The sequence below is a fragment of the Neophocaena asiaeorientalis genome, unplaced genomic scaffold (assembly GCF_003031525.2).
Source record: "Neophocaena asiaeorientalis asiaeorientalis breed wild unplaced genomic scaffold, Neophocaena_asiaeorientalis_V1.1 scaffold43, whole genome shotgun sequence".
NCBI lineage: Eukaryota > Metazoa > Chordata > Mammalia > Artiodactyla > Phocoenidae > Neophocaena > Neophocaena asiaeorientalis.
This window is the reverse complement of record NW_020173674.1, coordinates 3,201,367-3,212,869: the sequence shown is the minus strand read 5'-3', so window position 1 is coordinate 3,212,869 and position 11,503 is coordinate 3,201,367. Positions and strand designations below refer to the sequence as shown.

Genomic DNA, 11,503 nt, shown 5'->3' with positions numbered 1-11,503 from the left:
CCCGCCTTGGCTTGTGGCCCCTTCCAAGCTCTGCTTTGACTGTCTGTCTCCCGCTTGTAAGGACCTGTGATGACACTGGGTCCACCCGGGTAATCCAGGGTCACCTCCTGTCTCGGGTCCTTACCTTGGTCACGTCTGCAGCCTCTTGCCCTGTAAGGGCACACATTCACAGGACTTTGGGGGTTGGGATGTCAGCATCTGTCCACCACTGTCCATCCTGGGGCCTCCCCCAGATTCACGTCCGTCCTACGTGCAAAATCCCTTCGCTCCGTTAGAAGGTCCCCGGAGGCCTCAATCCGTTACAGCATACAGCATCAGCTTGGAGCCCAGGTGACGGTGTGCGGATCAGGTGTGCGGGGGGCACTGCTGCCTCTGGCTGGTTCCGTCAGCCCTGGGGGCAGGACTGCGTGGGCCACCAGGGCCGTGTCTTGAGAGAAGACTTGACCGTATGACCTTGGCTGCAGAGCAGACGCTCCCTTGACGTCTCTGCGCCCTGCCTCTGCTCCGTGTTGCCGTTCCTTCGGCAGCGGCAGCAGTCGCGGGGAGGCCTGCCGACGTGCTGACTGCTGCTGTCTCTGCATTCCAGGAGCAAGCCCAGGCCCAGAAGCCCACGCCCCCCGCGTCGCCCACGCCCCAGCCGGCCCAGGAGAGGCTGCCTTCGAGCCCCGTCCGAGAGGTTGGTGCTTTCATCCGCTTTGCCCATGAGTCTCTGATGCCCTGGAGACGCCCTTCCCAGCTCAGCACTCCGTGGATGGAGTCCCTCCCTGCGCTGCTCGGTGCCCCGAGGGCAGCCCTCCTGAGCGCGGGGGGCTGCTCGCTGCCTCGGCTTCCCCGCCGGCCTTCTCACCCGCCCGCTAGCCCCGCTGCGCTCTCCTAAGTCAGCCTCCAAGGGTCAGCCGGTGCCCGGGTCTTTCCCTCACCCACTCCCTGCTGCCCTCGACCCGGACCACACCCCCTTCCAGGACCCTCGTCCCCGCCCGGCCGCCGCCCCGCGGCCCTCCTCCCTTGGCCTCTCTCGAGCACCATGTTCTCCGGAAACTCTGTCCTTGGCCCTTCCTCCTCAGTCTTCAGTCCCCAGGACCTGCGCCTTTGACCCCTGGGTCACTGAGCCGCCTGCCCCCCTCCCCACGGCCGGGTCTCCACAGGCTCTGCGGGCCCCCTTCCCAGAGCAGCTCGGCCCCTGCCGTCCACACCCACCCCCGGCCCAGCCCGAGTCCCCTCTGTCCCACTGTCCCTTTCACCTGGACGTCACCACTTAGAGCTCACTGAGTCACAAGGGACTGAAACTGCCTCAACTCGGCTGGGGCCTAAAGGGGCTGAGGGTGTGGGAGCACCGTGGGCGGGCCTGGGCCTCGGGGTGGTCCGTAGGCTCACCCCTCTGCCTGGCGGGTGTGGCAGGTATGGCGGGTGCGGTGTTAGGATCTGTCATCCCGTGCAAAGGGGGCCCCTGTGCATCCGCCCGTCGGGGCCTACTGCTGGGCCCGTCACTAGCGGCTGGTCCTTCGAGAAGGCTGGAATGACACGTCCTGGGTGGGGCAGGGAGCCCTGCCCAACCACGTGACGGGTGGGGGGGCTGCTGCGGGAAGATAGGAGGTTAGGGTGTTGCTGGCGGATGTGTGCAGTGTCCCTGCAGCACCGTCTGGCCCCTCACCCTCTGGTCTGTTCCCTTCACCTCCAGGGGCAATTGCTAGTAGGAGTCCGTCACCTCCTTGTTTAGCCCTGGAGTGGGGCCCGGTGCCCGGCCCAGGTGGAGCCCTGCCCTGTGGCCTCTGGAGTAGCGCTCCCGGCCTGCCGCACCCCTCTGTCACCCTCTGTGGGAAGCTGAGGCCTGACCACCGGCTCTCCCTGGGGCTCTCCGTGTGCACCTTCCTTTTCTGACCCGCGAGGGTGCCCTCAGGTGGACCCTGGTCGGAAACGCTGGTTGAAGCCGCTGTTGGTGGTGGATGGTTGGGAACTGGGGTCGCGGCGCAGGTGGCTGTCAGCAGAGCGCTCTTGATGTCCTCTTGCATGGGACTTGTTGGTCACTTCCTCGCCTCACCTCCACGGAGGGTTCGGTGAGGATGGAACCCGCCACCCGCAGGCTCAGCTGCCCTAGCCAGTGGGATGGGGTGATGCCGTGGAGCTGCCGGCAGAGGCCCGGGAGGGCTGGGACCCAAAGAGGAAACGGGCCAGACCTTCCCCAGGAAAGTGGGGCTCTCGCAGCTGGCAGGTCTTTGGTGACGGCAGGACTCAGGGTATCGGGGGTGTGAAGACGGGCTTGTGAAGGGGAGCCTGGCTCTCGGCACTGCGGGACCTGTTAGGGCCCAGGCGTCCGTGGGGTGTGAGCAGGTGACGCCTCCCCGTCCCCGTGTCTGTCTCGTCTCAGCCGGGACTGAGAGTGGTCCGCGTGTCTCTCTTGGCCGTGTGGCCGTGGCCGTGACCCGGCACGGGCCACGGGAACCGTCTCCTTGACTCTCCCCAGGCCGCGGCTCCATTCCAGGCCGAGCCAAGCCACACCGGTGAGCCTGAGCCGGTGTACAGCACGGAGCCCACACAGTACCGGGAGGCCTATGCCCCGGAGGCCGTCTACGAAAGCACGGAGGCCCCGGGCCACTACCAAGCAGGTACACGGGTCTCCTGCATTCCACCCCGCTCTGCTTCTGTTCCCCTGCTGGCCGACCTGCCCCACCTCTGCCATGCTTGCGGGGCTCCTGTCCTCCTGCTGCGGGCCCCGGACCCCAGGGGGCTTGGCCTGGCCTCTCGGGGGGTTCCAGGAGATCCCTGCTTGTGCTCAGGGTGCTGAGAGGGCTGGGCTTGGAGGAAGGGGCTCTTGCTGTTGTATCAGAGTAGAAGCTCGTGAGGTCTTCAGGAAGCCAGAGTACGTTGAGGTCTCTGAAGAGGGAGATTTCTGCGCACTCTGAAGATCTTATGGATGGATGAACACTCAAATTGGTCTTTGATTTCTAGAGACGAGGTTTCCTTTAATGTGTTTGGACAGATTTAACACAAGCCCGTTCTCCCACTTGGAGTGACGTGAAAATCAGTATCAGAATCTCCACCAGGGCAGGGCTCTCACCTTCCCTGAGCGCAGCGTGAGGTGTGATCAGCCGTCTGCTGCTTGCCATTCATTTGTTCATGACATGACCTTTCCTAGAAGTAGTGCTCAATCTTTAAAATGTAAAAAATGACGCCCTGAAAACTGTCAGTGCCTCTATCGAGATCATTACACGTGGATTCGCTCCTTGGAGCCGATTCCTCCCCTGGGAGAAGGAGCCCAACGGCCCACGGCGCACCCTCCCGATTCACGCTCGGCACCCCTGCAGCGTCCTCTCCTGACTGGCTCCTCCACCCGGACCTGAGGAAGGGGCGTCTGACGGGAGTGAGAGTGGAGCTCTGCTTCCCTCTCAGACCCTGTTCTGGTTTATTCTAGAGGAGGGTACCTATGGCGAATATGAGAACGATCTTGGAATCACAGCCATCGCCCTCTACGACTACCAGGCTGGTGAGACACCGCCCCGAGGGCTGGAAATGGTGGTGGCGGGGCTTCCAGGCGTTCGTCTCTTCAGAGTCTGACTCTCAGAGCGTTATTTATGATTTTTAAAAAGAATTTATTTTGGAACAATTTCAGGGTTATAGAAAAGTTGCAGATACAGTCCAAGGAATTCCTGTATCTCCCTCAACCACACTTCATCTGCTCTGGGTTAGGGTTTTGTTCGAAGGGCTCTGCCCTGTCTCTGTGTCCGCACCTGTGTGTGCAAAGCCCCCTTCACAGAGTAGGGGAGACAGCGAACCCTCCACCCCCAGGACCCTGCACCCCCGTGGAGCCTCAGTGGGCGGCTGCCAGCTCGAGGGGCTGCTGGAGGCTTTTCCTCTGGTGGCTGAGCAGGGAACGCCGAGTGTGACCGCTGCCCTCTCTCTGTGCCCTCCTCCCTAGCGGGCGATGATGAGATCTCCTTCGACCCCGACGACATCATCACCAACATCGAGATGATTGACGATGGCTGGTGGCGCGGGCTGTGCAAGGGCAGGTATGGGCTCTTCCCCGCCAACTACGTGGAGCTGAGGCAGTAGGTAGCTGGCCACGCCCTCGCCGTCTGTGGCCACGCCCGCCTTCCGGTGTTTTCTTCAGGGTGCCGAGGGGAGTGTGCACTGCTTTTATATTTAATACTTTGCTGATGCTTTAGAAAATGTTTACGCCACAGAACTTGCTAATATATTGTAATCATGCTCCTTGGAGGACTCGGTGATTGTTTTTATGCATTTAATTTTTTTTTTTTTTTTTTTTTTTTTTTTTTTGCCAAATCAACTGTTCCCTGGAGCCACTTCGGGGACCTTTGGTCCTGAGTTCGTGTTGTCCCTGCCCGCCTCTCGCCCTCCGCTCCAAGAGGTGGGGGCAGGAGTCCCCGCCCAGGGTTTTGGAGGAAGAGGGAGGGCCTGATAGGAAGTTAGAATTGTGGGGCCGTCGCTAGAAAGTACGGGAGCTGTCGGCTCGGTCGGAAAAGCCCCTTGCTCTGTGAAATCCCACAGTCTTTGCTGGGTTTCAGCGAAGACCCCCCCCTTTCTCCGCGGCTCCCTCCTCTTGTCCTCGTTCACTCGCCTCCCCCCGACGCCCGGCCTCCAGGAGGGCTGCTGGGCCCCTGCTCCCGCCCCCGCTTCAGTGTCACCAGTCCCTTAAAGACTGTCCTCCCGCTGTCCCCAGCCCCGGGCAGCTGGCCTGTGTCCGCCCTGTGGGGAGACAGCCGCTGCTGGGGGAAGGCAGGTCCCTTCCCCATGGTGAACCGCAGAAATGCTTCCCATCGAGGAGGCCGTGCTCTTTTTGCCAAAATATCATGTTAAGTGACAGCAAAATCTGACGGATTGACTTGGCTGAGAACAAGAGGGAGTGCTGTGGCCCGAGAGGCTGCCGTGGCCGCTGCAGGGAGCCCTTCCCCCGGGAGGGACCGCGAGGCCCACCCAGCTCCCGCACATGGCCGCGGCAGTGTCCTCCCGGGGGACCACGTGGAAATGTCTCTGGTGTTGGGATGCCAGTGACCATGAGGTACACGTTTTCTTTCCTGAAGTGCATTTGCTTTACCACGATTAGGTCGGGTTTTATATGCAATTCTTGTATCTGAATTTCTGTAGCACACCTCATAGGTATGATTTTTTTAAATTAAATATTCAAAATAAACTTTTTTTGATCCACTTGCTGCTGATCCACTTCATTCTACAGTGGGGGACGGCCTTGCTGTCTCCACCCGGCGAGGTGAAGCCTTGTATTTATCAGCTCTGGGCCAACCAGCTTCCCTTTTGAAGAAGCACGCTCCTTAAAAGGTGGTTTTTAGGAGATGAAATGTTTTAACTCTCGAAATTTGTGCAAGGATTCCAAGCAAGACGGAAAATGCGGTGTTTAAGATTCATTTCTGAATTACGGTTTTCAAAATACATCGCGAGGTGATTGCAGTGTAGCCATAGGTATCATTTTCCTCGGGGGCGCAGCAGTCCGTGTCCAGGAGACAGTGGTGCTGAGCGGAGGAAGGGCAGGCTTCGGTGGCGGGGGGAGAGGGGTTGCAGCCTCCAGGCCAGCCGAGAAGCCCCGGAGGTCGTGGGCGGCAGCAGAGAAGCGTCAGGACTGACACGTCCAGGCCGCCCCGCTCAGTGGTGGTCCGCTCCCAGTTGTGCGGGTTCCTGCTTTGGAGCCTCCGACGGTGAGGGGTGGGGTGTGCTGCGTGCTAACCCGGCTCCCTGGTTTCCAAGGCGGTAGGCAGGGCTCCCCTTGCAGGCGGCTCGTCTGGCGGAACGAGAGCGTCGAAGCTTCTGGAAGATGTGCTCTCCCCAGCCCCCTCTTGAGGACCTTGGCCTGGTGGGCTGCCTAGACCCTCAGGCAGGTGTGGTGGTGACCTTTTGTTTTCAAGCTAAGACTGGAGGACTGTTACAGAGGCGCTCTCTGAAAATTCCGGAATTTGGAAGTCGGCCCTGGCTGCCCCCCATCGTGTTCCTGACTCCCCGGGTCTGGTGGGAGCTGACCTGGGTCACCTGGGAGCTGGGAGCCTGAGTTCCTGGGCTTATTTCCTCCCCACCAGACCCCCCCTGTGGAACCTTCTCGTGGTGCTGAGTTGCCCCATTGAGCCCCTTCAAGCCTGGAGGTAGCACCATTGCCCCCTGGGCATTCGTGCTGCCCCTTGGCCAGCTTTGCTCGCGGAACCCAAGCCTGAGAGGCCCTTCCCCCCACGGCAATGTGTGGGGTCGGATGGGAGGCCCCAGTGCTGGGAGTCGGGCCGCCCTGCCTGCAGCCGCCTGCGGGGGACGCTGTTCCTGAAGAAGCGGGGCAGGGAGGTTTCCCCACGACGGGGTGAGGGCAGAACGCGACAAAGGCAGGGGCAGGAAGGCCCCGCTGGCCCAGCGTCTGCCCAGCCTGTCTCCGCCCGTGACCACCTCTTGGCCGTGTCCGTGTGACGTGTCTGTGTGTGTCCTGCTGACCGCAGAGCCTGGCGGGCAGGTGGGGCCTCTCGGGAAAGGAAGGCCTGTTCTGATGCTCTGCGCCCTGGACGTGCCGCGTGGGGCGTGCACCTGCTTGACTTTACGCTCTGATTTCTTCGTCTGAAAAAGGGATTAGAAGCGATGTCCTCTTTCCTCCCAGACAGGGGCTTCAGGGCTCATTGTCCGTACTTGAATTTGGAGTGTTTTGCCAGGATACACCTTAAGGATCTGATGGGTAGAGTGTATGCCTCTTACCAGTAAGACATAACAATACGTTTTAGAAGTTTGTTTTTCCTGAAACGTTAGGAGACCCTAATCTTATCCTCTCAGACCCAGGTTTTAAATTCTGGTTTTTTTGGTTTGTTTTCCTCCCAATATCCCTTTGGATATTTCTTCTGACCTGTCTGTTCTACTCTGGGAAGACAAACTCTGCATCTGTGATTGTGAAAATGACAAATGGAAGGGAACGTAGGCAAATAGAGATAGATTGGCTGAGAAGCTTCTTTTTTCCTGCCCACAATCAGAGTTATAATATTGCTTCTTCAGTGATGTTCAAAACCATCTGAGACAGTTCAGTTGTCATTTGTGAGCTGTAGAGATTTCCCACTAACATCTGCCGTCTCTAGATTAATGTCAGCATTTTCTCTGTTGATTAAACCTCCTATTAGAAACGGGAACACCGGGCTTCCCTGGTGGCGCAGTGGTTAAGAGTCCCCCTGCCAATGCAGGGGACACGGGTTCGAGCCCTGGTCCGGGAAGATCCCACGTGCCACAGAGCAGCTAAGCCCGCGTGCCACAACCACTGAGCCTGCGTCCCACAACTACTGAAGCCTGCAGGCCTAGAGCCCGTGCTCCAAGAGAAGCCACCGCAATGAGAAGCCCGCGCACCGCAACAAAGAGTAGCCCCCGCTCACCGCGACTAAAGAAAGCCCGCGTGCAGCAACAAAGACCTAACGCAGCAAAAAATAAATAAATAACGTAAAGGAAAAAAACAAGGAAATGGAAACACCACCTCCCGAGTGGGCTGTGTGAGGAGATGCGTGTGAACATTTTCTGTAGGCCTGATAACCCTCGGGTGGATGGAATAGTGACCTCCCAAAGATGTCCACGTGCCAGTCCCGGGAGCCTGTGACTGTGTCACACTACATGGCAAAGGGCAAGTAATCACTTGCTGCTGATCCACTTCATTCTACAGTGGGGGACGGCCTTGCTGTCTCCACCCGGCGAGGTGAAGCCTTGTATTTATCAGCTCTGGGCCAACCAGCTTCCCTTTTGAAGAAGCACGCTCCTTAAAAGGTGGTTTTTAGGAGATGAAATGTTTTAACTCTCGAAATTTGTGCAAGGATTCCAAGCAAGACGGAAAATGCGGTGTTTAAGATTCATTTCTGAATTACGGTTTTCAAAATACATCGCGAGGTGATTGCAGTGTAGCCATAGGTATCATTTTCCTCGGGGGCGCAGCAGTCCGTGTCCAGGAGACAGTGGTGCTGAGCGGAGGAAGGGCAGGCTTCGGTGGCGGGGGGAGAGGGGTTGCAGCCTCCAGGCCAGCCGAGAAGCCCCGGAGGTCGTGGGCGGCAGCAGAGAAGCGTCAGGACTGACACGTCCAGGCCGCCCCGCTCAGTGGTGGTCCGCTCCCAGTTGTGCGGGTTCCTGCTTTGGAGCCTCCGACGGTGAGGGGTGGGGTGTGCTGCGTGCTAACCCGGCTCCCTGGTTTCCAAGGCGGTAGGCAGGGCTCCCCTTGCAGGCGGCTCGTCTGGCGGAACGAGAGCGTCGAAGCTTCTGGAAGATGTGCTCTCCCCAGCCCCCTCTTGAGGACCTTGGCCTGGTGGGCTGCCTAGACCCTCAGGCAGGTGTGGTGGTGACCTTTTGTTTTCAAGCTAAGACTGGAGGACTGTTACAGAGGCGCTCTCTGAAAATTCCGGAATTTGGAAGTCGGCCCTGGCTGCCCCCCATCGTGTTCCTGACTCCCCGGGTCTGGTGGGAGCTGACCTGGGTCACCTGGGAGCTGGGAGCCTGAGTTCCTGGGCTTATTTCCTCCCCACCAGACCCCCCCTGTGGAACCTTCTCGTGGTGCTGAGTTGCCCCATTGAGCCCCTTCAAGCCTGGAGGTAGCACCATTGCCCCCTGGGCATTCGTGCTGCCCCTTGGCCAGCTTTGCTCGCGGAACCCAAGCCTGAGAGGCCCTTCCCCCCACGGCAATGTGTGGGGTCGGATGGGAGGCCCCAGTGCTGGGAGTCGGGCCGCCCTGCCTGCAGCCGCCTGCGGGGGACGCTGTTCCTGAAGAAGCGGGGCAGGGAGGTTTCCCCACGACGGGGTGAGGGCAGAACGCGACAAAGGCAGGGGCAGGAAGGCCCCGCTGGCCCAGCGTCTGCCCAGCCTGTCTCCGCCCGTGACCACCTCTTGGCCGTGTCCGTGTGACGTGTCTGTGTGTGTCCTGCTGACCGCAGAGCCTGGCGGGCAGGTGGGGCCTCTCGGGAAAGGAAGGCCTGTTCTGATGCTCTGCGCCCTGGACGTGCCGCGTGGGGCGTGCACCTGCTTGACTTTACGCTCTGATTTCTTCGTCTGAAAAAGGGATTAGAAGCGATGTCCTCTTTCCTCCCAGACAGGGGCTTCAGGGCTCATTGTCCGTACTTGAATTTGGAGTGTTTTGCCAGGATACACCTTAAGGATCTGATGGGTAGAGTGTATGCCTCTTACCAGTAAGACATAACAATACGTTTTAGAAGTTTGTTTTTCCTGAAACGTTAGGAGACCCTAATCTTATCCTCTCAGACCCAGGTTTTAAATTCTGGTTTTTTTGGTTTGTTTTCCTCCCAATATCCCTTTGGATATTTCTTCTGACCTGTCTGTTCTACTCTGGGAAGACAAACTCTGCATCTGTGATTGTGAAAATGACAAATGGAAGGGAACGTAGGCAAATAGAGATAGATTGGCTGAGAAGCTTCTTTTTTCCTGCCCACAATCAGAGTTATAATATTGCTTCTTCAGTGATGTTCAAAACCATCTGAGACAGTTCAGTTGTCATTTGTGAGCTGTAGAGATTTCCCACTAACATCTGCCGTCTCTAGATTAATGTCAGCATTTTCTCTGTTGATTAAACCTCCTATTAGAAACGGGAACACCGGGCTTCCCTGGGGGCGCAGTGGTTAAGAGTCCACCTGCCAATGCAGGGGACACGGGTTCGAGCCCTGGTCCGGGAAGATCCCACGTGCCACAGAGCAGCTAAGCCCGCGTGCCACAACCACTGAGCCTGCGTCCCACAACTACTGAAGCCTGCAGGCCTAGAGCCCGTGCTCCAAGAGAAGCCACCGCAATGAGAAGCCCGCGCACCGCAACAAAGAGTAGCCCCCGCTCACCGCGACTAAAGAAAGCCTGTGTGCAGCAACAAAGACCCAACGCAGCCAAAAATAAATAAATAACGTAAAGAAAAAAAACAAGGAAATGGAAACACCACCTCCCGAGTGGGCTGTGTGAGGAGATGCGTGTGAACATTTTCTGTAGGCCTGATAACCCTCGGGTGGATGGAATAGTGACCTCCCAAAGATGTCCACGTGCCAGTCCCGGGAGCCTGTGACTGTGTCACACTACATGGCAAAGGGCAAGTAAGGTCTCTAATCAGCTGACCTTGGTTTGGGGTTATCCGATGCGTGCCATGTAATCCCAAGGGTCCTTAAGAGTGGAGGAGGGAGACAGAAGAGGGATCAGAGCGATGGCCTGTAAAAGGACTCGACCCGCCGGTGCTGGCTTGGGAGGTGGAGGGAGGGGCCACGAGCCAAGGACTGGGGGCGCCTCTAGAAGCCGGAAAAGGCAAGGGAACAGGTTCATCCTGGGAGCCTCCTGCAGCCATGAGCTCCGCCCTCACCTTGATCTTAGCCCAGAGAGATGCCCGCTGGATGCTGACCTACGGAGCTGTAGGGTAATGGGCTTCTGTTGTTCTGGGCCTGTAGGTTTGGGGTCATTTGTGACAGCAGCCACGGGGAGCTAATCTCCCGTCCTTAGGCTGTTTTTGAAGAGCAGGGTCCCTATTTTCCCTCTCCTCCCCCACGAGGCTGATATCAGGTTCCCAGAAGGTGCTGGATCGATGATCCGCAGCTGATGTAGTGATTGAACGAGTGACCCAAGCTGCTGTGGTGTGAGTGTTAAGAAGTGGCTTCAAATCAAAGTCGTTCCCCTTGGCCAGTGTCCCTCGTAGGTGAGGCCCTGATCCCGTGCTCATTCACAGCCAGTCCCCATTCCCCTGTTTCTCCTTTCTGTCGTCTGGAATATGGGTGTGATGGCTGGCCTTCTGCCAGCTGTTTTGGACTATGAGGCATTTTGAAGGTCCCCTCTGAGGATGGCGGAGCAGAAGCAGAGCTTGGGTTCACGATGGCGTCATGGAGTGGCCACACTAGTCTTGCCGCTTCAGTACTTTTTTTTTTAATGAGGCAGAGAAATAAACTAAAATAAAGAATGATGCCCACCATCCAGGCATCATTGGTGTGCCCACCAGTCCTACAAGGATTAAGTCGTTAGTCACTGCAGCTGCTGCTGGGCAGTGTACCCTGAGAGGAACTGAGGCCGAAGAACAGCACGACGCTGTCTGTACTTCGGAAAGACAGGCCCCTGCGGTAGATAGAGACCTCAGAAGAGTTGTAATGAACCCAGATTCTTGCATCTTCCCATACACAGAAAACACACACACACACACACACACACACACACACATCATTAAATGAGATGCATACCTGTTGCTCGTGAGTAGCAGTGACCTTTTGTTTTTTAATTTTTATTTAAAAAATGCTTTTTGGCTGCACCACGTGGCTTGAGGGATCTTAGTTTCCCGACCAGGGATCGAACCTGGGCCCCTGGCAGTGAAAGTGCTGGGTCCTAACCACTGGACCGCCAGGGAATTCCCAACAGTGACCTTTTGCTGAGATGTATGCTTGGCTGTGCATGTTCCTAGCCGGCTATATACAGACTGGCCCCTCCCCCTTCCTCTCAGAGCAGATTGTCAGAGCTATCAGAGGTGGTCTCCAGTTCAGGTTCCATTCAGTAAGAACCTGAGTAAAACTCAACTCACAGCCCA

The 11,503-nt window shown here is 57.7% G+C and overlaps 1 protein-coding gene across 1 annotated transcript in view; it reads left to right on the top strand.

The window, feature by feature from the left end:
- The window catches only part of CTTN (cortactin), a 31,128-nt gene extending 25,965 nt beyond the window's left edge, over positions 1-5,163 (top strand). The window contains exons 14-17 of the mRNA XM_024749352.1: positions 587-676; positions 2,462-2,603; positions 3,410-3,481; positions 3,914-5,163. Of these exons, the coding sequence (XP_024605120.1) occupies positions 587-676; positions 2,462-2,603; positions 3,410-3,481; positions 3,914-4,050 (441 nt within the window). The 3' untranslated portion in view covers positions 4,051-5,163. The remainder of the gene's footprint in view (positions 1-586; positions 677-2,461; positions 2,604-3,409; positions 3,482-3,913) is intronic.
- Positions 5,164-11,503: the final 6,340 nt, after the last annotated feature.